Below are 22,394 nucleotides of genomic sequence, written 5' to 3' on the forward strand. Positions count from 1 at the left end.
GATGGAGGACAGTAAATCAGAAACCAGTCGTGGACCTCTGCATCCACAAAAGATCCACGATGTCCTTTCATTCCTGAATAAACCAGATTAATCAGAGCTGACCTGAAGAATCAATCCAGAGAGACCCAAACACGAACATCGACAGCAGCATGAGCTCGCTGCTTTGTCTTACCATTAACAAGCGCTCTCCATGGGACAGAGCAGAAATGTAGTAGTAAGAATGCACCAGCATAGAATCACTCTGCTTTCACGACACATTTATTGAACAAAAACAGAGAAGGATGCTGTTTACGTGCTGTCGGCATCAGCGAGGAACAAATAAGGACACATTTACACACAAATGAAGACCTGTGGTGATTTAGAGAGAAACAGAACGATCTGGACCGAGTCAGAAAGAATCCACTGATAACTAAACGAAATAAAAGCAATAAACCTTTCAGCCGCCCTGCACATAATGTGGAAATGTGCTTTCTGCATAAATCTTATTTGTGATGATCCAGAAAATTCAGAGGAATGATCACAGAGATCAACACATTCAAATCATTCTGGCTGACGAGGAGAACAGTGGGTGTTTCCTCCTCACATGTTTGATTACAGCCTCCTCTACAGCCCCGGCAGGTACGCTGCGGCAGGTACTTAGGAAACACTTCCACATGTCCCAAATATGGGATTCATAAAGTATTTCTTATCTCATCGTCTCATTTCAGTTTTTTCATCACTAGATGTGCACTAGCTTTATAAAGAGCATCATCATCTGGTCCCTGCTCAACCCTTTTTACATCTTTCATCCAGTTTCTCCACATTTGATAAATTCTCTTTGAATTACTGCTAATATTTCAGTTGCATTTGATTTGAAATATGTTTAATTAGTTCAGCAACTCTCTAAAAAAATCCACACATCTGTGGGTGGAGTCAAAATGCTCTAGTTCTGTACAGTCTTATGCCACAAGGGGGCAAAATCACTACTATCGCACTGAAGGTTAGAAACAGTTCCACCTTGAAAGCTCAGGCTTGTTAGGATGACAGTAATGTGTAATACCAGCATAAAACTGTAAATCTCTCTCCTGCTTTCAGCTGCTCTGTCAATGTTCTGCAACCACCTGCAGTTTTGACAGCAGTGAACCAAAGTGTCCTTACAAAGAACGGGTGAATAATTCTTACAATCAACTTACAAAATATTATATTTGAGCAAAACAGCAATTTGAGTTTCACTCAATCTGTTTTCAGACTTCAGAACAAAGTCAGTTTGATTCCTCCTGAGATGTGTTTATGAAATGTTTGCAATAAACAAAGAGTCGAATGCCGGGTTGAAGCGTCTGCAGATCAATGTGGCGCCGGCTGACCCTTAAATAGGGTTTGATTAGAGGAGAGAAGGAAGTGATTGGAATGACTTTCGAAGAGCAGCAGAAGCAGCTCTGTGTTTTGCATTTAATGTGTTTCAATCGTTTACAAGTCGAAAGCTCTTTGAGTGCAATTAATCACAGGATTGCTTCACTCACAAGCTGCTTTTATTCATCGGTTTCTAAATGAAGCCAGTTTGTTTATTTTCACGGCAATAAAGCGAACAAATGAAAGCAAGTGGATAAATATGTGTTTTTAATGATAAATTATCCTTCAAAGTAAAAGAGAGCCAATCAAAAATGATCACAATGAACGTTCCAACAAAACCCTTCAATCAGCTATTTTCAAGCTTCCATACAGCAGACTCACAACTTTTTACTTATTCCCATTTGAAGTGTTGCCTTTGTGAGTCAACCAGTTGCTGTTGTTATGTTTACTTCATGTTTCTCTGTCTCCTCGTTCAGTCTGTAAAGCTGCCAAAGCAGACTTGGTCTTCCTGGTTGACGGTTCCTGGAGTATCGGAGATGAAAACTTCCTGAAGATCATCCGTTTCCTGTATAGCACCAGTGGAGCTCTGGACCGGATCGGCCCGGAAGGCACACAGGTACCACCGAGGGCGACCTGTTAGCCTTTAGCAAGCAGTTCTCTGAGAGCTTTGGCGTGTGTTGCTTCTGGTAGCTCTCAGCGCCGTGCTTTGACTGACAGGTTGTTGACAGACATGCCACAGAAATACCAGAAAAACAATGACTTGATGGGAAAATGTGCACTTTGCCTGAGGCACAGCAGGCTCCTCGTCCTCACTGTGGATGGTGGAGGTTTGCCGCGCGCTGCTTTGGCAGCACAATGAAAGAGATCATCAGTGGCGGTGTCAGCGCTGACTGTGGGTGGGGCCATCTACAGCCCACTGCACATACCACATCTGTTTTATCAATGTGTGAAGACCAGCCTCACACTGTCATACAAACCCTGCGTGTTGTTGTTTTTATGGATAAATATCGTTTTATTATTCAAATATTAATTAACCAAAGTGTTGTCGCCTGGAATGACGCTGCAACGGTGCGACTGCGAGCCAGCGATGGTCATCGTTTGTTGGCTGATGAATCTGAAATCATAGAATAGAATTCAACTTTATTGTCATTGCACATGTCACAAGTACAAGGCAACAAATGCAGTTTGCAGAAAGTGCTTTAGCAAAAATATAGATATATTACAAAAATGTGTCTATTATTGGTATGAAGGTGTGTTATGAATATGCTATAAGCTTGTACAGGCTGTGAACAGGATATAAATATGAGGACTATAGAGAAATATGAACTATACAAGTTCTAACAGTTGTAGAACTATAATTATTATTGTACAGAGTGATTGTCTGTACAGCAGCTACAGTGAGATATGTGGCTCCTACAGAGGTTCTATAAAGTGCTGGTGGGTCAGTCCCTGTTATTATTGTGTGTATGAGGGTCCAGTTGTTTGTTTTTGTCCAGTGTGTGTGTGTGTGTAGGTGGTTGTGGGTGTGTTTAGTCCATGAGTTTAACGTGGGTCAGCTGTCAGGAGGCCGAGGAGTCTGACAGCTGTAGGGAAGAATCATCTCAGCAGGCTTGAGGTCAGGTGACTGTTCGTACGTCAGAGAGCTTTTACGTAAACGTATCCAACAACTATCCAAGTAAGTTCACACAGTGTGGAGATAAACAGCAGTGACCCCAGCAAAGCTGCTTCCCTCTCCATCACTGCTGCTCCTCCACCCTCCACACATGCAGGGACCGTCCTCTCACCTGTCTCACGAAGAAACCACAGCTGGATTCATCAGTGTCACATTGCAAATGTGACACTGATGAATCCATTGGTTTAATTCCCATCTTTATAGTCATGATTCTCAGCAGTTCTCTTATTATTATTATTATTATTACTGTCAGCCTGTGTAAGACGTGATTGTCTGTAGCTGTTAATGTGGAGACGTTTGTTCTAACGAAGACCATTTCACTCATGATGTAGCTGCATATTTATGTTTGCCAACACTACCATTGATACATCACAGCTGATCATATGAAATCATCTTTGTGGAAAGACTTAAAGACCGCGTGCTATGAATTTTCTTCTTACCAGATCACATTTGATTTATCTTGAGTCATATCTTCACTATTGTGGGACGTGACAGGAATAAGACTACCACGTGCACAGAGCAGCCTCCTGGGTAATTCAATTGTAAAAAATCTTTAAACTCAAAGATTTGATTTCTCGTGGTTGTTTCTTTGGCCTCGCTCGGACCTCTTCATCTAAATGAGTTTCCCCGTCATCTGTAGGAGCGTCTGATGCACTGTAGATGCAAAGAAAAGGGAAACTTTCCAGGACAAACGAGAGGAAGAGAACAAACTGTTTACATACAGCAGTTTTCTCCCAGTTGAGCTAAACCTCTTTTTCACTCCTGTGTTCAGAGCCTCGGTGTAGCGAGTCAGCACCAGCGCCAAGTTTCCTGTAAGCTGCTCTCATTTTGATTTTTTGTTATTTACAAATAAAGAATGTTCCTGAGTGGTCTCCCAGGTGGCCACAGCCCACTTCACTCATGAAACAGCTCATCTGCACGCTCTGTGTTACAGCTGCTCACGTGTCTGTCAGTGCTCCTCTTTCCTCCCCGTTCAGCTCCGTTCAGTCACAGTGGCATCAAGTATCGGCTCAGTTTGTCTGAGCTTTAGAGAACATTGTACATACTGTCTTTAAATGCTGTGATATACTGTAGAACAAAGCGTTCCAGGTGGAAGAAAACAACAAAACAGAAGGTAAATATGAACGTCAGCATGATTTTATGAAGCAGTCTAAACTAAGAGCTGTGGCTCTTTCTGAACAACAACCTGGATGTCGATCAAAGTAACTGAAAAAATCTAATCTGCCCTAAAGAGGGTTAAACAGGCTCTCACTAGCAGCTCAAACACACTGCCAGACTGATCCACTGGTGCTGGCCAAGAGCTCGCTGAGTGCTCCACCCAACTCACTGAGTCCTGTACCTGAGGCAGCGAGCAGCAGCACACAGCCACCCACAGCAGGTTCAAGCCAGGAACAGATGGAGAAGGAATACAAACGTTTTGAGTTCAAACAAACAAAAAATAATTGCTTAAAAATATATAGCGTGGGGTTAATGTACCTCACTGTTTTAAATTATTCCATCTAACACAGCCTGACTCTTTGCCCGCTGCAGGCGTATCATCCGCCCGTATTATCTTATACTTTATTATTGAAAACAAAAATCTATCCTCCATTTTTCATAGTTTTTAAATGTAATAATTCTTAAAGACCTGTCCAGTAATAACCTGATTCGTTAGGAATGATTTTGACGGGAGAATCGAGGCTCTCGTTGCAGCGGTGTAACCCTCCTCCGTCTCCATCATCATTATCCTTCTCTGCTCTTTGTGGTCGTTACAGTCGCTCTGTACCAGCCGGGCTGTGATGCTGATCACGTGTAGTGATGCTGAATGTGGTTTCAAATAGAATCACGGTTGTATAAAAGTAATACAAACATGATGTTCACTTTCTAAAGGATGACTCCATTCGAGTCTAAAAGGAGGATTCATGGAGATCAGCTTTTCTGTATTCTGTGACGGTGCTTCTTCTCGTAGTCTCCTCCTAACCCTCGTCCCCTACACCTAACAGTGGCCTACTTCCTCTTTTGGTTTATTAGCTACGTTCATGTGTTTTGTGACAGGTGGCTATTGCCCAGTTCAGCGACGATGCCCGGACAGAGTTTAAGCTGAACTCCTACAGTGACAAGGAGGGTCTGCTGGACGCCATCAACAAGATCTCCTACAAAGGAGGAAACACTAAGACAGGTGAGGACGCGCACAGCATGCAGGCTGCTGCTTTTCTGTGAAAGCACTGCGTATGAGTCACTGACGCTGGACGAGCGTGCTGCTGGAGTCTGCTAGAGTTTCAGGATGACAGATGTTGGCGTGCACGCTTGAAGCCGGTGCGATACAGTGTACGAATGTATACAAGCTGTGCGACTGTGACGGATCAAATCCGTCTTTACCGCGGCAGAAATAATCTCTAAATCTGAGAAAGACGCCTGGTCGAGACAAATCCACAGTGTAACGTGCACACGCTCAAACACAACTCCCTCGTGACGTTATCAATGCTACTGAGCAGGAGGCGACCGCAAACAGAAAATGAAATCACTGTGGAAAAGTGTGTTGTCCTCTCGGCTCTGTGTCAACATGCGTGTGTGCAAGTCGAGCGTGTTCATGCATAGTCTTATTCATGGATGTGTGTGTGTGCGATGAGAGGAAGTCTGCAGGGAAGCAGTGAGAGTCATTAATCGCTGTTTACAAAGCAGCGCGGGCGGTTTCTCCTACAGGGATGAGACTGAGGAGAATAGATTTGTAACAGCGTCACTGGTGGGGAGGAATTCTCCCACTGCTGATGCGTTGCTGTAAAACACTAATCCTCCGTTTCTCACAGGAAGCAACAGTTTCTGGGATCGCCGCGTTGCAATTAGCAATGTGCTTTCTGTTGTTTCCAGAGGCCTAGAAAACGTCTGATCTCTGGATGTACTAACGGCCGTGCAGCAGCCTCACATCCAGGCAGGTGCTCATGGATTTGTTAATGACTCAGTCAAGCTGTGGTTTAAGGTGTGGGTCTGAGTAAATATACAGAAAAGAGACAGAAGAGGCTCAGTAGATGATCATTATTTGACTTTATGGGGTTTTTTCCATTTATGCACTAAAGACATAAAGTGCACTAGTTCCAGAGTTTCCTGATTCTTAAGCAACATGAAGACGCGGCGCCGGGAAACGTCATGACCAAACACCAAAGAAGAAGACTCAAATCAAGAAACAGCTTATAATCACAATATATAACATAAATAGCAATAATAATACTACTAAAAATATAGTCATCTTCATCATTGCTCATTATGTTGGTTGTTGCTTTGTTAATTCTGCAAAATGAAATGAATATTAAAGCCTATGAAACAAATATTAAGCAGTGGAAAAACCACATGAGCCTGTATGAGCACATTTATAAGGCAGAAAAGAACAGAAACATTCAAATAAACATCTAAATATTAATATGTGATGGTAACTGTTGGTAGTAATGTGTAAAATTTGATCATAGTTGAAGAGTGTGAGTAAGTCGGGGGTCCCGGGTGTCTGGTGGGTGTCTGAGCCTGCAGCGCAGTGGCTCTGCAGAGTGGGGGGGGCAGCCTTAGATGTTGAGCTGGTCCTCCAGCTGCTGCAGAAACATGAATTCTCTTCACACATTCAGTGAAACTTGTGATGTGATTTCCCTGGTGGGACGCTCTGATGCAACACTCTCTGATGTCCTGTACATCAGCAAGGCATGCATCAATAATCGTGTCCTTTCATCACAATTAATGCTACTGTTTGGAGTCAGATCTTCATCCTGCACTGATGAATAATTAGCATGAAATTTGAAATTAACTGATCGTGTCAAGTTTATGTCGTACAAACCCTTAAGCTTCCTTTCTTTCATGTTTTTAATAGTTAACTCTGTAAACAGGGATCCTCTGAAGCTGATGGTGCTGCAGGATTTTCTGACTTCCTCTCAGAATAATGTCTGCCACACCGGAGACTGCAGCTGAAAATTGATTAATTTTGATTTCCCATCACTGCCAAGTCCGCTGTGACAGACCTGCAGCTCCGCTAATGACTTTTTTAACCAGAACAGATGGTGTGAAGTCAAATCAGCATAATAAAAAAATCCTCTGGTAATAGACATGTTGTTTCAAATAACTCGTCTGCTGCTTTTTCTCAACTACTGAGAATACGAAGCTGAAAACTAAAAGTAGAATATTTGGAGTTATTGGAGATGGTTGTTCTGTCTGCTCACTCAGGTCGAGCCATCCAGCACGTGAAGAAAAACATCTTCACAGAGGAAGCAGGAGCGAGAAGAGGAATCCCCAAAGTCCTCGTGGTGCTCACTGACGGTCGATCTCAGGATGACGTCAACAAAGTCTCCAAAGAGATGCAGATGGAAGGTCAGAACGGTTTCTGTGTGAAGCTCTGAAGAAGGCCTAGAGCTGCGGTCTGTGTTACTGGAAGGCCAAACTTCATCTGCCTTTAAAATGTGCAAGAGTCTGCGTTCATATTGCTCCTCCAGTTTTCCTGCAGTTGGAGACATGGATCTTTCTCTCTCTGAATTCTCATCAAAGGTTACATCGTGTTTGCCATTGGCTTCGCTGATGCTGACTACGGGGAGCTGGTGAGCATCGCCAGTAAACCCAGTGACAGGCACGTCTTCTTTGTGGATGACCTGGACGCCTTCAAGAAGATTGAAGAGAAGCTGGTGACCTTTGTGTGTGAAGCTGCAACTGCCAGTGAGTCCCTGACCTGACGTTAGAGCTAAATGTAATCCTGAAGAGATCCCTGCACTGGACATTATAGAGTAAATTATACAACATGTGGTGCTTTTTCCGTACATTAATAGAAATGGTTGAATGTGGTGGTTTCTAAATATTTGTCATCAAACTCACTTTTTGCCTTTCCCAGCGTGTCCGGCTGTGCCGATGAGTGGCAGCACGATGCCAGGTAAGAGCTGGAGCGCTACTGCAGCCAGCCTGCTGTGTCCACGTGTCCACGTGTCCATGTGTCCATGTGTCCACGTGTCCACGTGTCACGGTCTCCGTTATGAGTGCTTACAGAATAACTTCAAATAGGAAACAGAATATAAATCAAGTGTGAGCTGTGGCTTTAATGTGTTTGGATGAACACAATAATGTTAAAGCTCTAACCCTTCATTTCAAACAGTATGGAGAGCCAACACTGCCAACACATGTACAAACAAATAACTTAAACAACTGAGAATGTTGTTCATCAAAATGTCATTAATCATCAACATATCATTCTTTTTTATTATTATATTTAACTTTTCAGAATAAGCTGTTGCTCTGTTTTATTTCTTCTGTATTTTTTCTTTTCATTTTAATACATTTTAGTTATTTGTTTTATTTTAATAGCATAATTTACATATCCTCTTTTTGTGTGTTTTGAATAAATGCAAAATCAAATTAAATGGTATCTGTTTAGCTGACATTTCATGAATAAATAGATTTCTATTGGTTTTTGCTGCATTTATATTCATTAAAAATGCACCAATACATTTGCTGAATATGAGTAAGGGCCAGTATTTAACAGATGGTGTTTACTGTTGACAGAGACATCTGTGGTATCACATCAATATCTTGCTGGGCGAATTGAAGCTCTGAAAGACAGAACAGGGCAGATATGTTTTATAATGAAGAGCTCTGACAAACAGCAACAACAGCTGAATAAAAGATATTAAGCTATTTGTTATTCAAACATCATCATCAGCCCCAGATTTCACAGTTGGCACATGTTTGTATTATATTATATTATATTATATTATTGAGTCACTTTGTTATTTCTTTTTAATTATTTTTATTTTTGGCAGTTTTGGCCCTCTATACTGGTGAAAACTGGTATGTTTAAAACGATTGGCTGAATTAAATATCTTGTATCCTGCTGTCATGTCTTGTATGTCTGGACTGCTTTTTCTGCAGCTCTATATTTCTTTACTTACAAATGTACAAATACTTCCTCTGAGCTTTTTTGCTGTTTTTCTGCTTGTTGTAACTTGTTGAAAACTCATTGAAATGGTTACAACAGGTGATAATCGCTCCTTGTGTCATCAGGCTTTCGCATGATGGAGCTGTTCGGGCTCGTGGAGAATCGGTACAGCAGCATGTCTGGCGTTTCCATGGTACCCGGCACCTTTAACACGTTCCCCTGTTTCCACCTGCACAGCGACGCGCTGCTGGCACAGCCAACCAGGTACACAGGACACAGTCTCCACGCTCATAAAAATAGCACCTTATTTATTGGAAGTTTCACTGCTGCACCTTGATGGAAAAGACATCATAGCATGTTTTTCAAAGACAGATGAAAGTACAGCAAATAGCTTCTGGAAGGAGAAGCAAGCTTTGATTTCACCAGCTGAGTATCAGCATCCAGAGCCCATAACCCTCACTGTTTGACCTAAAAGAGACATCACCAATGAGGACGTTTACCCGGCTCTGATGTTTTCACCCTGGCTCACAGGTACATCCATCCTGAGGGGCTGCCTTCTGACTACACCATCACCCTGCTGTTCAGGCTGCTGGCCGACACTCCCGAGGAGCCTTTTGCGCTCTGGGAGATCCTCAACAAGAACAACGAACCTCTAGTGGGCGTCATCCTGGACAGTGAGCTGAGACGTGTTTATTTGTTTCCACTTTATTTCTAGACTCAAACCTACCAAAATAAATCAGTGAACACAACATATTTGCCTGATGTTAATGAAAAGGAGAGTCGGGTACAGTGCAAGCTGCTGTTCTACTTCTGTTAAACTCGAGTTAAAATTCTGAACAAGATTGTTGCTTCTTATAAATGTTGTGTTTTATTTGTTGATTTATGTTTTTTAATTCTCATGTTTCTTCCTGCAGATGGAGGAAAAACTCTGACGTTTTTTAACAATGACTTTAAAGGAGAGTTTCAGACAGTCACCTTCGAGGGGCCGGAAATAAAGAAGCTCTTCTTTGGAAACTTCCACAAGGTCAGAATCACACCCGACCTCCGCTGTCTGTTTGCCTGACACGTGGATGATTGATCGTCTGATTGGCTGACAGGCTAGAGAATAATTTGAACTTTAACCCTTAAATATTTACCAAGATGATGTGTGACATAGTTGTTGTGCAGTCAGCAGAAATCATACAAGCAAAATATTTTATAAGCAATATTAAAAACACAGTGAAGACCAGTGGAAGCTGGGACAATGTCTGTCTGTCCTGCACATTAACATACAGTCTGTGGCCTGATGGAAGCTCCTTTGATAGCTAAATACAGCTGCGTGCAGGTGTGGGAGGTCCTGCAGGCTGCAATCACACGTTGAAGGTGCTTTTAGTTTTTAGGGTGGGGTAAACCGAACCCGCTGACAAAGGAACATGTAAAAACAAAGCAGATGCAAGAAATAGTTTGTGATGCGTCCAAGAGGGAAAACGTGTTGGTGGAAGTGTTTGAAGCAATACAGGTCTGGTAATATTTTACTGAGATTTTAAGTAAGTAAAGTTTATTTATTAAGCGCTTTTCAAAGACAGGCAGTCACAGAGCGCTGAGCATGAAGGGTGAAATAAACAGGTTAAGTGATAAAATAGAAAATATAAGCAATAGAAAGGGTTAAATGTTTAAAAGCGTTGATCAACTGAAGGCTTGTTTGAACAGAAAAGGTTTTATCTGCTTTCTAAAGGATTCCACAGAGTCAACCAATCGCAGCTGTGGTGGTAAACTGGTCCACAGACTGAAAGGCTCCGCCCCCTTTGCTCCAACAAACTCTGAGCCTGTGAGCAGAGGCAACGAGCTGCTGTGTATTTTATGAGGAGTTTGGATTAATAATCTGGGGGCCTGGTCATCTACTGCTCTGTATGTTAATCTACTGGGGGCCAGTGCACTTGCTAGAAGATGTTAGTAGCCTGGCTGCTGCGTCTTGTGTAGTTTGGAGGTGATGATTGTAGGTGGTCAAACATGCTGAGAAACTTTCCCTTCTTTAAGTCTTATTGGTGTTCTTATGCAGTGGATTGATTAAAATTATATAGATGTTTTTCCTCTGGTTTGTTGACTGACAGCTTCACAGGTTTCTATTGACAAGCTCCGGTCCTTTCCCTCCTTCGCTCCCTGCACTTGTTCCTCTGCCACGCGAGGCCCTGTCGAGCAGTGTGACAGTAGTGGAAGTCCTGACAGGCGTACTGTAGTTGAGTCATGCCCCGAGCCTGAACCTGCTTGCAGTCGTGTTGTGTTTTTGTCGGCGTGTCAGAGCCGAGGGACGCTGACTGATCTGCTGTCTGCGCGCTGTCAGCAGAGCTTATCCTCCTTACCTTTTCACCCTTTGTTCTGCTTGCTCTGCATGTGTGTGCGCGTCTGCCTCTGCATACATTTTTAAATCCTAGACCAGCATCTGTAGCACCTACCTGACAAGTCTGTGTGACATTTGTATAGGACTCTGTGATTATGGATCAGAGGACTCAAATGATTTGATAGTCAGCTCAGTTTGGCAATTATCCTGCTTTTAAGTACTTTGAAGATTAAAAAAGTCTCCTGTAAGTTCTCAAGTTCACTTTTTCTTAAACTTTTTCTCAGTTATTTGACAAACGCAGGATGTGTGTGTTGTAGTGGCTAAAAAACTGACATTTGGAAACATGACTGAACATCTACACTGCACACACATGTGGGCATCCACAGCTTTAAACCTGGGTTACATGTTCCAAAAAAAAGGTTTTAGGTTCTATCTCTTTAAGACCGCCCACTTAAAGATCCCTTTCTTCTGATTGGCTGCCCTCACTGGTTTCCTGTTCTTGAACATCTGGATGTTAGTGACATCATCATGCAGTATGAAGAAAGGTCTGCAGTTGCTCTTGTTTCATCATTATTATTATTATTATCATTAGGAAGTTTGGGATGTGTAGAAATTCTAGTCCCGTCCTTCCAAATATAAAACGCATGTTAGCTTCAGTGCAACACTTTCAGCTCTTCAGCTGCGGTGACTTCCTTCTCACTTTCTCGCTGTATTAACATTAAATTTAATGTTTAATTCCAAATGCAACACAACATTAACCAAAGTAGACATCAAACTGTCAAAGAACCGCAGATTGATTTCTGCAGTGGAAATGAATCTGACTTTTGCAGGCATTAGTAATCTGAATTATTATAATCATTTTTTTCAACCCATAATTTTGCAGACTATAATTATCTGAGGATGCAAAGCAGCCAGAAAAGTATTTCATCCAACATTAAGATCCCACCTAAAAGTAAAATAGTGTGTTTATCTCCTGTGATCCAGGTTATTACAGGAGCTTTGAAGGCTTCACAAACGTTCGTCTCCAGCTGTCGGAGAAAATAGAAACATTTCTTCATCCGTGCGTACGTGTCACAATTTGATGCAGGCATATAGAAACTCAAATTACAGAGCAGACTTTTTGGGTTTACAGCCTGTTGTCTTTATAGCAGCATGCGTATGTTTAGCATTTTCAGTGTTCGCTCTGCCAGGATAAACATAGACCCTTTTAACAGTTTAATTTGCACTTTTCAAAAGTAGCGAAACACGAACAAACAACTCAGATGGTCCAAAAACAGCTTCTCTGTAAACCGCATCACTTTCACCAACGCACAACAGTGCACTTACAGACGGAGGTCAGTGGGGTTTCAAGGTGTGTTAGTGTGTGTGCATTTGTGTGTACTGCTGCTGTGAAACCAGCAGAGTCGCTGACGGCAGCCTGGTGGTCTGCTGCCATATTGGGAGAGGAGGGGTAATGGTGTCGAGGAGCCACTCGGAGGAGACAGGCGGCGTTTTATCCGCCTCGCAGTTCAGCTCTCGACTGTCCGTGATGGTGACAGTAATACCTGTGTGTGTCTGTGTGTGTGTGTGATTATAAATAGTGATGTCACTTAGTCTCAGTCTACTCTGCTGGTTTGTGTCCCAGTTCCAGCTCAGGCTGTGCAGCTGCTGTAACACTGTCCTGTGGGAACAGTGCAATGTGCTCCCTGTGGGGTGTTTTTCCTTTAACATTAAATTAATTGGATGTGGCTCATTGTATTATTTTATTCCAGCCAAATATCCTTCAGTTCTTTTTTAACCTTATTAAAACAGTTTATTAGCTGCTGTGTGTTTTAATGCACATTTAAATGCAATTTAATAATAATTTAATTATATAAGTGCTGGAAACAGTTCAAATATAGTTGTACTCTGTGATATTCTGTTCCTGTTCTGTGGGGCTTTTTAGCCTCCCTGGGTGAAGGTGCAAAGGTCAAAAATCCTCTTTGACAGAAAGAAAACGGCTGAAAGAGGACAGACCTGTGCCTGGACTGGTGACTGAGAGGACGGAGAAAAGAAAAGTCCATAAATAAGTTCACATGTGAAGTAAGAGAGAAGTCGTGCGAGGTCTCCCAGCAGTCTGAGCTGTAATTTTAAATCCTTTGAGCTGTTCTTGTGTGTTTAATGTTTGTGCACTGTTGGTGCTCGGTGTTATTCAACTGTTACTGTGTCAGTGTGTGAGCACCGCACTGACAAACATGAAGAACAGCTCGGTCATGTTACGGCTTCACAGGAAGAGGGCGCTGTTCTCCTACTTTCTGCAGGCCGAGACGTCTGCAGGGCTTCTAAATGTTGCTGATGTTTGTGAGGAGTCATAATCATCACAGATATTAATAATAATTGCTTCTTTATTAACAGCATTTATCACTTGTTTTGCATTCATGTTTGGACCTCTAAAACTTTAAACGAGTGGCTGTATCTCTTCCTTCTCTGCAGCTTCACCTCGCCATCAGTAAGACGAGCGCCAAAGTGTTCGTTGACTGCAAGATGGTGTCTGAGAAGACCGTCAACGCAGCAGGAAACATCAGCACTGATGGGCTGGAGGTTCTCGGTAGGATGGTCCGCTCCCGAGGGAACAAGGACAACTCTGCACCGGTGAGAGCAGCACGCACACAAATACTGTGAACTGCAAAGGAAGCTGCTGGTTTGAGCCCCTGCTCCCTCTAGTCTGCATGTTGAAGTGTCCTTGGGCAAAATACCGAACCCCTGATGAGTCCATGAAATAGTGAGTGTTGGAAGGAACACTTTGACTGCTCAAATATAAGAACCAGTCCACACATCGTGGATGTTAGTCTGCTATAAAAATGAAATATCAAAATGTTTCTGCGTGTTTCGGCCTTTTATGTGAGCCCAGAATAAATGTCAGAGTAAATCTCATTCAGTTACATTTAAGGACCCTGCAGTAAGTCAGAGAAAACCCCAAACAATCAGATGACTCCCTGTGAGCAGCACTTGGTGACAGCTGGAAGGACGAACTCCCTTTAAACAGGAAGAAACCTCCAGCTGAGCCCGGCTCACAATGGGGCAGACAAAGATGCACTGTGGGAGCAAACCAGAGAATAAAATTCATTACTAATGGTTAAATGCATCTGAACTGTTGTGACAAAACAAACATTTAGCTGCTGAAAAAGTAGCAAACGAAAACTGTTGTGAGCCAGCCTCATATCGCCTTTGGGCTTTTGGAGCCTTGACCTGACTTTTAAAAAGTTATTGGAAATAAAGCTCTATGCTGCTAAAAAATTAAAAGAAATTCTGCCTAAATATGTATTTTACCTGGTTAATGTGTGTGGCGGGGGGGGCGTGGTCTGCAGCGCCACTGCAGGGGAGGAGGATGCACCTGAGCAGCACCCACAATCACGCCTCGCCGCTTTAACGTCTGTGCCATCTATGCTGTTGTGTTGTTGTTGGTGTGTGTCGGGCTGTGGGCTGAAAAGCTACAGCCGGCTGTGTGCGTACAGCAACCGTGTGTAAGAAGTGGTCAATAAAGAGACGCTGTAAAGCGTGTTCATGCAAACATCGTCGGGTCTGCCGTGACATGTTTACAACGGGACTTCTGCTCCTGAACCTCTGCGCACAGCGTCTGCAGATCGGGGCTGTACGCAGTCACTTTCATCTTTACAGGACTGTAAGCTGTCGTCTGTGGGGCGTGAGCGGTGTTTGTTTTTAACATAGTTCACGGTGGAGAACAGCTGCTGACATAATGTGGATCCGAAGATCCATAATTGGCCTACCTGGGGTTGAAAGTCTCCATAAATGCAGGCGTTTAGGCGGGTACACCGGCTTCCACGAGTGTGACGCTTAAAAAATAGTTTTATTTTTATTTCAGTATCGCAATAATCTTCCAATTTAGAACTACAAGTTAACAAGAACGAACATAAATAAAATACACTTCAGCTCAATTCGTCTCATTTATTTTCCCAAACCACGCGGAGCCGCAGTATAAGCACTAAAGAGCCGCAGGCTGGAACAGGCCTACACCCAGGGACAGAGTATGGGTGCACGTCATGCCCTCCTCAGACCCAAATCCACCACTGTCAGCCTTCCTGTGGTTTACTGCACATGTGATACATGAATTCTAACACTCAGGGTTTCCTCACATGCATGCTGCACTTTGTTCACTCTTTTTTTCTCCATCTTTCCTCGAGCAGTTGTATGAATGCAAACAAATCAATTTCCGGCCTCTCCTTCAGAAATAGCGGCGGCACAGAGGCCGTGTCTGATTGTTTGATCTCCCTTTGAAGAGAAAACGTGCAACGCCGACTTTGCTCCGAAGCTGCAAAACTCAACCGTTTGTGTCAAATAAGCAGCGTAATTATTTACTTATTTATTTTATTTCCCCGCCAGGCACGGCCGTGTCAGCGCCCAAAACGAAGCAATCGAGTACGGATTTATACTGGTGTCAAAATGGCAGCGAGATAAGGCGCAGCTTTTCATTTTCACTCATGCAAAATTCCTTGTGCGTGCATTCAGACCCGCTATGATTCAGCAGCCAAACGCACAAAGAAGCCCTCGCACACACGACGCCAGGCGCTGCCACACACTCCCGCTCTCGCAGGCAGCTCTGCTCGCTCACCTCACTCTGACTTTTGGCAGTTTGGAGGGCGGAGCCCAACAACTTTGATTGACAGGTTCAGTTTTACACTCGTATTAAACTCAGCTTCATGGCATCGGCACAGCTGCCGTTTTGGATCGTACGTGTTTACAGTTTTGAAAATGAAGTTTGCAGAATGAAGCATCGGCAGGTTTTTGCAGGTAGCAGCAAACAACCATCACAAGATTACTTCTGTTCTTAGAAGATTAGAAAAAAGGACACTTTCTGGCCTCAAAGTTCAAACAGTTTTATGGATTTTGGCCTCCACGAGCGTTTAAATGTGTTCGACTCTGGTTTTTTAACTATTTCCCACAATCCAAGACGAGATGCAGAGACTCCCGCTGTGCTTTAAAGCCCGTGAATCGTAGGGCGGCCCTGACGAATGCTCTCATTTTACACCTCCAAATTCTCCACACTTAATTAGACAAGCAGAGAACAGGCATTTGAAAAGATTCAAAGGAAGGTGTAAAGCTGGGGTGATCTTCCCTTTCTTTATGGGTGCAATACAGGATTATGGTGAAAAGCCACACATGCTCAGCACCAAAATGAGTGATTTATTAGTGATTAGTTGCAGTGAGTCATCAGCAGCTTTTTATGTGCCAGGTAAAATAAAAATACCGCTGCCTGCTGAGTCCCATCAGCTGATCATAATTAGCTTTTATTGATCCTCACTGACGTCCTGATCCAGCCGTGCTTTGAACTACCTGCAGTTCTCAGTGCGTCTCTGTTTCTCTCTGTCATAGACACCTGGCAGCTGATTGGCTGTTGTTCATACCTGATGTGGATTTCATTTCTTTCTCTCCTTCTCTGCAGTTTCAGCTCCAGAACTTTGATATCGTCTGCAGCACCTCGTGGGCCAACAGAGACAAGTGCTGTGAACTTCCCAGTCTGGTGAGGTCAAAGTCTGAAGCAGTCTCGATGTTTGCTTGTTTAAAGCAGGAGGAGATGACCTGGAAGCTCTTAAGTGCTCATTTACACACAGTTTATTAGCACTGCCTGCACCAAGGTGACAGTTTCAATCTATTTGAGACTGAGAGAGAGATTTTTCCATTACAGTAATTTTCTTGATAGCATTCGGGGTTAGAATGAGTCATGTTTTCTTCCATTTTTCACTGTAAAACCATTGAAAGCAGTCGTCTAGACTTAAACTGCCTGCCTGGTTTTATTTGGATCTTTTCATGACGCCAAACCAACATCAGAGTGTGTCGGGAAGCAGCTGCTCTCAGGCGTCTGTGGCTAACGTGTTCTGCACAGTCGTGCAGGCTGAGGTCTTTACTGCTGGGGCCGAAGGTTTCCAAGCAGAACGTAGTGAAGTAGCAGCATGACTGAACCTGACAGTCACTGACTGCTGTGTGCCACAGTGACTGTAGTCTGAAAATATCTGAAATTCAAATCTGAGACGGAGAGCTTTGTCATATTTCCACCTTGTTTGGTTTGTTTTTTTTAATCACGATTCATGCCATTACATTTTCTTTATTTTCTATTCTGTTATTATATTTATTTATTTGCTTTTGTTTTTTCTTTGTGTCATCCTCATCATGCTGTGGTCATCCAGAGGAAGGAGGTAGACTGCCCGGCCTTGCCTAAAGCCTGCACCTGCACCCAGGACAGCAAAGGCCCCCCAGGCCCTGCTGGACCACCAGTGAGACACACACACACACACACACTTTGGTTACTGGGCAAGTCTCACCTCTGCTGCATTGCATTTCATCGTCTGCTTACTTGAATGAAACATGTGCGATCACGTTTGGTCGTTGTCCATCTGCATCACAACAATGACACAAACATCATTTTTCCTGCACTTTGTCACCTCACTTTTTACTCACATTACATGTTTCTTTGATATGGTGAAGAACAATCACCAAACGAGTAACTTTTTGTACCACTGCCAAAAGCACCATGACTCTAATATACCACCTGGTATTTAAAGAGTATGCAATTTCATTTCTCACCAGCAGAGAGCGACAGTGAGACTTTTTTGCCGACCTGTCATTATCCATATACTAAACACACACAAAATATGGAGGGCCAGGAGTGACAAAATGAATGCATTAAAAATGCCATTAAACAATGAAATATAAAAGTCAATAATTAAATAAAAATTTAAATAAATAAATAATGTATTACATGTTTTAAATTAAATGACTGGACATTTAATTAATTATTGAAATATTTATTTAATAAATGAATTCCAATTTTAATTATTTAATGAAACATTTAATTCATTCAGTTTGTCACTCCTGGCCCTCCATAAAAGCCATTCATTCATGCAGTCACAAAAGTCTCGTCTGATCTGAGGTCATATTCAAATGGTCTTGCACCCCCTCCGCCTTGTGGAGGGTGGGGCAGAGCATTTGTGGCTCCCGGGAGAGGCTCACGTGCGCCGTGGTGTTTTTTTTTCCCCGGACGCGGCGAGTGGCGGCGAGCTCCGGAGAGGCCGGCAGCCCTCTCGAGCCATGGCAACCCACCGAGTCACCCGCTGGAGCGATCCTCATCTGGTGAAATACCACTACTCTTATCGTTTTTTCACTTCCCCGGTGAGGCGGGGAGGCGAGCCCCGAGCGGGCTCTCGCTTCTGGTGTCAAGCGCCCAAAAGTCCAATAACAGGACAAAACACCAACATCCTGTTTTATGTTCCGTTTACATTTCTTTAGTGGAATTCCTTTTTTTTTAAACTTTCACTTCCTGGCAGATTAAACCTTTTTTTTTCTTGCACCATGACTCATCTGTCAGCTTTGTGGGTTATAAAGTCATCTGTCCTCACCTTCAAACCTCAGCAGCAAACCTGGTAATCGTGTGTTTCTAAGCACCTCCTGCTGTTTGTGTATCTAACAGGGAGGCCCAGGAATCAGAGGAGCCAGAGGAGAACGTGGAGAGCCAGGCCCTGTGGTGAGTTGTTGGTTTAGCCTATCAGAAACCACGGCTGTGTCCGATGGGCCCGCCTTCAGCACGCTGCTGAATAATATCAACAGATGTTATCAAGAAATCGCATTTGTTTTTATTCAGTTTCTCAGAGTAAACACACATCCATCATGCTCGTGTTCATCCTCGTCCTAAAGAGACAGAGCCGATTTAACTCACCCACATCCCAACTATTCACACTCAGAAACACGCAGAATCATTTCTGATCAGTTTAATAACTTCAGCAATAGTTTATAGATTGAAAAGAATTAGGATGCAGAAAGCTGTATACATAAATTTACAAAAACACTTTTATAGATATTTTTTCAAAAGTTATTATTATTATTATTAAATCCCTAATTTAAACAGAGTTCAATCAAATCATTTTTTCCAGAAAGAGCTGTCTGCAGAAACAATAAATAAATACAATAGTAATGATGATAATAATATGAAAGAAACGCACAGATAAATAAACATCAGGGAGGTCAATCAGTCGATTAAATTGGAAAATAAAAATAGCTTCTTTCCATATTTGCAGTAATTGTCGGGTTTACACACACACGCGAGTTCTTGATGTGACCGCTCTCATGAGCTCCTCCCGTCACGGCGGAGCAATCGCCGAGCCACACAGCAGGCCATCTTTAGGCGTTTCGCCCTCCAGTATTCTCTATGTGTAGAAAAATATGAAAGTTTCTAAGTGTCGACTCAGGTTTTATGCAGTTAAGACAACAAATGTATTAGTGAGTTAGTTTCAGAGCATAATTAATATAGTCATGCAACTCCTCCCTCTGCGCTCTGCTGCACAGCCTACATGTTAAAGGTCATTTCCTGGTTGGGCTCTTGCTGTTTTGAGCCACGCTTGATGGCGTGCTCACTGTTGCTGTGCCTGATTGTGGTTTAGATACGACGATTCAGTTTCCTCGAACAGACTCAGAGCTCCGGGCACGCCCACCTCTGCACAGTTCGAGTGTTTCATGCCTCGTGTTCCACTATCACAGCGCTGCTTTGTGACCTGCTCTGATGCTTTGTCAGATTCATCTCTTGCAGTGATGTCTTGCAGACTTTTAGCTTTTCTTTCAAAAGCAAAGGTGTTCAGTTTTCTGTCATTACAAAGTCAGAGGCATCATCGTTCGTGTTTATAGACACCTACATATCTGAGTTTTCTTCCGTTGCTTAAGAACCAGCTGCTGCTTGTACTAAGCTCACTTCCTTTCTGGCTCAACATGATTTTATCTGGGTGACTGCAGAGACGTCAGAGGACAGTTTTCTGCACTTTTTTTCATATTGCAGATTTAAACTTCTTGATTAGTTTTTATTCTCACGTTTTAAAGTCACGCTGCTTCAGACAAACGCACTCACCTGTTTTTCGATGCTGTTCACAACGGTCAGATTTCCTCCCTTCTTCTCACAGTCTTCTTGGCTCTTCTGCAAAGCGGACACTATGATGTATTCATAGTAACAGCTGCAGCCGACCTTCACCCATCCTGGAGGACAGCCGTTCCCTGAAAACATACCGACACCCTCTTACTCCAAACTCCTGTCACGTGTCTTTGCTCAGTTAAAATGGCTTTAAATGAACATTCTGAGTTCTGTGTGTTCCACATTTTAGGGAAAGTGTAAAACCTTTCTCAGTCGCGTTTGAGGTGTTGTTCACTTCAGTGATGTTTGTGAAAGAGCCTTAAAAAAGGAAATAAAATGTGAAACACAGTAACTGCTTCAAACTGCAGATAAACACGGTTGTTTCAGTTACTGAGGGGAAAAAAAGCTTTGTAACCTCTCTCAGTTGCGTTTCGTTCGGGTCGATCATCTGGAAATCCAAAATCAGGCCAACCATCAGTTATGTTTGGATTCTCGAAGTTTGGACACGGAGAACCAAAGAAAACTTGTTATGAAATAATTGTTCTTCAGCCTGTGAACTTTGCTGTCACTGGCTGTGAGATTGATTTTCCTCTCTTACCTGAGCATTGGCTCTTCAACTTGGTCATTTCCTCATTTAGTTCATCCAATTTTATTTTGAGCTCGTCTCTCTGCACGGTCACTGAGATATCTGCAGAGGAACGTGCTCATGTGAAACTTTAACAAACGTTTGTGTGTTTATTTTTTAAATTAACAGTTTGAAATCATTAAAAAGTTCAGCACTTCTCTGGGAACGATGAGAGCATTGCTGTAATGTTCTCATCGTTCCCAGAACAGTTTGCTGGATGCTGAACACTGATCGTAAACAGCGCAGCACGTGTCGGCCCTCACAGCGGAGTCCTGTCGAAGTCAGCGTGAGCAGAAGAAACGTTCCCAGCACTGCAGCAATGACTCGAACGTCTCTTCTCTTCGCTGAATGTTTCTTTCGAGCACGCCGACCTGTAGAGATGAAAAGCGCAGTAACTATACTTCGTTCAGCACGCGGACTTTTAAATGAGCTGCTCTTCTCAGTACGAGGACAGATGTTTGCTGTATGACACATTTATTTATTTCATGTTTAAAATAAGACATCATCCATGTTTTATTTGCGTTTACTGCCAGGCCATGAGTGTACTTATTCATGCTTACTGGTTTTCTGTGACCCAGTCCTGGTGGCGTGGGCTTCAAGCTCTCGGATCTCCGCTTTGTTTTTCTCTCCACCGTCCGCTCGGACTCCTCTGCTGTATCTCACATGTTGGTTTCCTGTGGACATCTTGGGCGAAGTAAAAGTCTCGTCCGTCTGCTTCTGTCTTTGTCACGCAGCTGTTTTTAGAGACGAGCATGAAGGAAGTAACAGCTACCCACAAACACTCTAACTCTAATAAATGCTGTTACACCCACTCTCTCTCTCTCTCTGTGAGTTAAAGTGTAGGATCTAAGAAATCATTGACGTATCACTTCCGATCCTCTGACCTCAGGCAGGTGTCACTGAGACACTAATGACAGAGAGGTTGTGTTTGTCACAGAAACATGCAGCTGTGAGTCATGAAACTCTTTTTGACTTTGTTAAAATGGTTACTTTTGGTATTTTGGTGAATAAAAATGAGTGAAGGTCTGTTCACCAGAGTTCATCAGAGTCTTAAAGCACATCTCTGTTGAACGTCTATCAGATAAAGATCCAGATTTTCCCCTGCTCACTGTGAAAACACGGAGCACCACACCGCGCTTGCATTTCAGTCGTATGTAAAAATCTTTTGTTATGAAAATTCTGTGCGAGCAGCTTTTCAGTCATGCAAAACATCTTTCAGGAGAGAGAAGTTATAAAATACTGTTTCATTTATGAAAAGTATTGTTTTTTCATAAATGAAACAATGTTTCAAAAATATTGAAACATTGTTTCTCTTAGCTCGCTCCTATCGTTACTCTTCCCTCCAGATACGAGAGAGCACTCTGTCTCTTTAATTATGTAAAATGTAGAAGTAGATTGATGTCATTTGGTGCACAAAGAGGTGTTTATGAGGGTTAAGGAGTTAGTTATTTGGTGGTTACATGTTTTGATATTTACATGTTTACATATCTGAATGTTTACACATTTACATTCAAACAGTTATAAGTATGTGCTGATTCCACCTGGTTGGTTTTCCTGCATTTATCCGAGTGCAAGATTTCCTGGCTTCTGAGTTGCCAGTGAAGTATCACGATGGCTGCACACAGGAAGTGCTCTTTTTTATGTTGAGCTGTGCAGAGAGTAAAGATGCTGCTATGGAAATTGGTAGAGCGGGAGGTTTTGTGTTTGCTATGT

At 42.8% G+C, this 22,394-nt stretch overlaps 2 protein-coding genes across 3 annotated transcripts in view; one reads left to right on the forward strand and one right to left on the reverse strand.

The window, feature by feature from the left end:
* Nucleotides 1–22,394, forward strand: part of col14a1b (collagen, type XIV, alpha 1b) — a 175,906-nt gene that overhangs the window by 133,546 nt on the left and 19,966 nt on the right. For both annotated transcript variants that reach the window (XM_082520442.1, XM_082520443.1), the window contains exons 27-38: nt 1,806–1,945; nt 5,036–5,159; nt 7,181–7,324; nt 7,499–7,663; nt 7,836–7,874; nt 8,999–9,137; nt 9,405–9,547; nt 9,788–9,897; nt 13,642–13,800; nt 16,610–16,687; nt 17,352–17,438; nt 18,632–18,685. In XM_082520442.1, coding sequence (XP_082376568.1) covers nt 1,806–1,945; nt 5,036–5,159; nt 7,181–7,324; nt 7,499–7,663; nt 7,836–7,874; nt 8,999–9,137; nt 9,405–9,547; nt 9,788–9,897; nt 13,642–13,800; nt 16,610–16,687; nt 17,352–17,438; nt 18,632–18,685 — 1,382 coding nt within the window. The remainder of the gene's footprint in view (nt 1–1,805; nt 1,946–5,035; nt 5,160–7,180; nt 7,325–7,498; nt 7,664–7,835; nt 7,875–8,998; nt 9,138–9,404; nt 9,548–9,787; nt 9,898–13,641; nt 13,801–16,609; nt 16,688–17,351; nt 17,439–18,631; nt 18,686–22,394) is intronic.
* LOC309698130 (uncharacterized protein) lies at nt 18,772–21,457 on the reverse strand. The gene is made up of 7 exons (XM_082520446.1): nt 21,242–21,457; nt 20,945–21,052; nt 20,655–20,744; nt 20,472–20,555; nt 20,321–20,374; nt 20,057–20,199; nt 18,772–19,364 (listed from the first exon to the last, which is right to left on the reverse strand). Exons 1-7 carry the CDS (start codon nt 21,363–21,365, stop codon nt 19,299–19,301), a joined length of 669 nt encoding a protein of 222 aa, XP_082376572.1. The 5' UTR covers nt 21,366–21,457; the 3' UTR covers nt 18,772–19,298.

The sequence above is a fragment of the Aulonocara stuartgranti genome, assembly GCF_965226115.1.
Source record: "Aulonocara stuartgranti genome assembly, chromosome: 22".
Taxonomy (NCBI): domain Eukaryota; kingdom Metazoa; phylum Chordata; class Actinopteri; order Cichliformes; family Cichlidae; genus Aulonocara; species Aulonocara stuartgranti.

Excerpts from the sequence above, each read along its gene's own strand:
- LOC309698130 (XM_082520446.1), bottom strand. The coding sequence starts at position 21,365 with ATGTCCACAGGAAACCAACATGTGAGATACAGCAGAGGAGTCCGAGCG. Across the intron at positions 20,745-20,944 it reads GACTTCGACAGGACTCCGCT|ATATCTCAGTGACCGTGCAG; the intron begins GTGAGGGCCGAC and ends GTTCCTCTGCAG. Across the intron at positions 20,556-20,654 it reads GTTGAAGAGCCAATGCTCAG|ACTTCGAGAATCCAAACATA; the intron begins GTAAGAGAGGAA and ends CTCCGTGTCCAA.